At 43.2% G+C, this 2,128-nt stretch overlaps 1 protein-coding gene across 1 annotated transcript; it reads left to right on the top strand.

Moving 5' to 3' along the window:
• Positions 1-328: 328 nt before the first annotated feature.
• Positions 329-766, top strand: LOC127746662 (uncharacterized). Its single transcript, XM_052260589.1, has one exon. The coding sequence runs from the start codon at positions 329-331 to the stop codon at positions 764-766; it is 438 nt and encodes a 145-aa protein (XP_052116549.1).
• The last annotated feature ends 1,362 nt before the right edge of the window (positions 767-2,128 follow it).

Here is a 2,128-nt window from a genome sequence, read left to right as displayed (position 1 = left end):
TGAACTCCAAGAAGGGGCAGAGATTGGGCGTCCAAACGCCCAAGGGGATAGCAACAGGGGCATTGAACACCCATGCAACGGAGGTCAGTCATTCATTCATTGATAACAACCCTCCTAAGCAAGCTAGTAACCCCCTTCCAACTCAAAGGGCATTCGGCCTTCTTCAACCAAGGCTGATGAGTACAAAGCTAAGATGCCATTTCCTTAGAAACTCTGTCAAGAGGAAAGGGATAAACAGTTTGCCCACTTTGTGGAGTATCTCAGAAAATTAGAGATAAAGATCCTTTTTGAAGAAGCTCTTGAACATATACCTTCTTATGTAAAGTTCATGAAGGACGTTCTAAGTCATAAGAAGGATTGGAGAAAGACACAAACAGTCCTCCTCACTGAAGAATGGAGTGCAATCATTCAGAACAGCTTGCCAGAGAAGCTTAAAGACCCTAATAGCTTTATGATACCATGCACTCTAGGTAATGCTTGTACAAGAATAGCTCTATGTGACCTTGGAGCAAGCATCAACTTAATACCTGCTTCTTTAATAAAGAAGCTCTATTTGACTGAGGAAGTCAAACCAACCCGCATGTGCCTTCAACTTGCTGATGGATCTATTAAGATACCATCCGGAGTAATAGAGGACATGATTGTCAGGGTTATGGGACATGGAGGGGCACAAGAGTACATTCCTCATCCTAGGAAGACCTTTCCTAGTCACAGGACGAACCCTCATCGATGTGGAGAAAGGGGAAGTAACCCTAAGAGTCAATGAGGATAAGTTTGTACTGAATATTGTAAAAGCTATGCAGCATCCAAACATTCTTGAGGAATGCATGAGCATTTACTTCATTGATTCCCTGGTGGAAGAAGTCAACATGGCCAAAAGCCTCAAGGAAAGGCTAGATAATATCCTTGATGATACTCAGCCTGATTCAGAGGAACTTCTGGAAACCTCTGAGGAAAAGGAGAAGCCTCCAAAGCTTGAGCTTAAGCCATTACCTTCCTCCCTGAAATATGTATTTCTGGGAGAGGGAGATACCTATCTTGTTATCATAAGCTCTACACTAGAGCCACAGAAAGAAAAAGCACTAATCCAAGTGCTTAAAACACGTAGGACCGCCCTTGGATGGACTATCAGTGACCTTAAGGGTATTAGCCCTGCCCGATGCATGCACAAGATCCTGCTGGAGGATAATGCCAAACTAGTGGTACAACCACAGAGGTGATTGAATCCAGCCATGAAGAAAGGAGTGTAGAAGGAAGTCACTAAGCTCTATGAGGTTGGGATTATTTATCTTTTTTTGATAGCCCATGGGTGAGTCTTGTCCAGGTTGCTCCTAAGAATGGAGGAATGACAGTGGTTCACAATGAAAAGAATGAGCTGATCCCAAAAAAGATAGTTACAGGGTGGCGTATGTGCATTGATTACAGAAAACTCAATGACGCCACTAGGAAAGATCACTTTCCTTTACCCTACATTGACCAAATGCTAGAAAGACTAGCAGGTCGTGCATTTTATTATTTCCTGGATGGATATTTGGTGGGCGAAATTGTGATCATCAATGGCGCCATCAACATGGTACGCACAATTGTAATCTCAACTCTTTATCACAACTTCGCACAATTAACCAGCAAGTGTACTGGGTCGTCCAAGTAATAAACCTTACGCGAGTAAGGGTCGATCCCACAGAGATTGTTGGTATGAAGCAAGCTATGGTCACCTTGTAAATCTTAGTCAGGCAAACTCAAATGGTTATGGATGATGTGTGAATAAAACATAAAGATAAAGATAGAGATACTTATGTAATTCATTGGTGAGAATTTCAGATAAGCGAATGGAGATGCTTTGTCCCTTCCGTCTCTCTGCTTTCCTACTGTCTTCATCCAATCCTTCTTACTCCTTTCCATGGCAAGCTGTATGTAGGGTTTCACCGTTGTCATTGGCTACCTCCCATCCTCTCAGTGAAAATGTTCAACGCACCCTGTCACGGCACGGCTATTCAGCTGTCGGTTCTCGATCAGGCCGGAATAGAATCCAGTGATTCTTTTCCATCTGTCACTAACGCCCCGCCCTCAGGAGTTTGAAGCACGTCACAGTCATTCAATCATTGAATCCTACTCAGAATACCACAGA

The sequence above is a fragment of the Arachis duranensis genome, chromosome 4 (genome assembly GCF_000817695.3).
Source record: "Arachis duranensis cultivar V14167 chromosome 4, aradu.V14167.gnm2.J7QH, whole genome shotgun sequence".
Classification (NCBI taxonomy): domain Eukaryota; kingdom Viridiplantae; phylum Streptophyta; class Magnoliopsida; order Fabales; family Fabaceae; genus Arachis; species Arachis duranensis.
The sequence above is the reverse complement of the archived record's forward strand: the minus strand, read 5'-3'. Positions and strand labels throughout refer to the sequence as shown.

Coding starts and splice junctions, on each gene's coding strand:
- LOC127746662 (XM_052260589.1), top strand. CDS start 329: ATGAAGGACGTTCTAAGTCATAAGAAGGATTGGAGAAAGACACAAACA.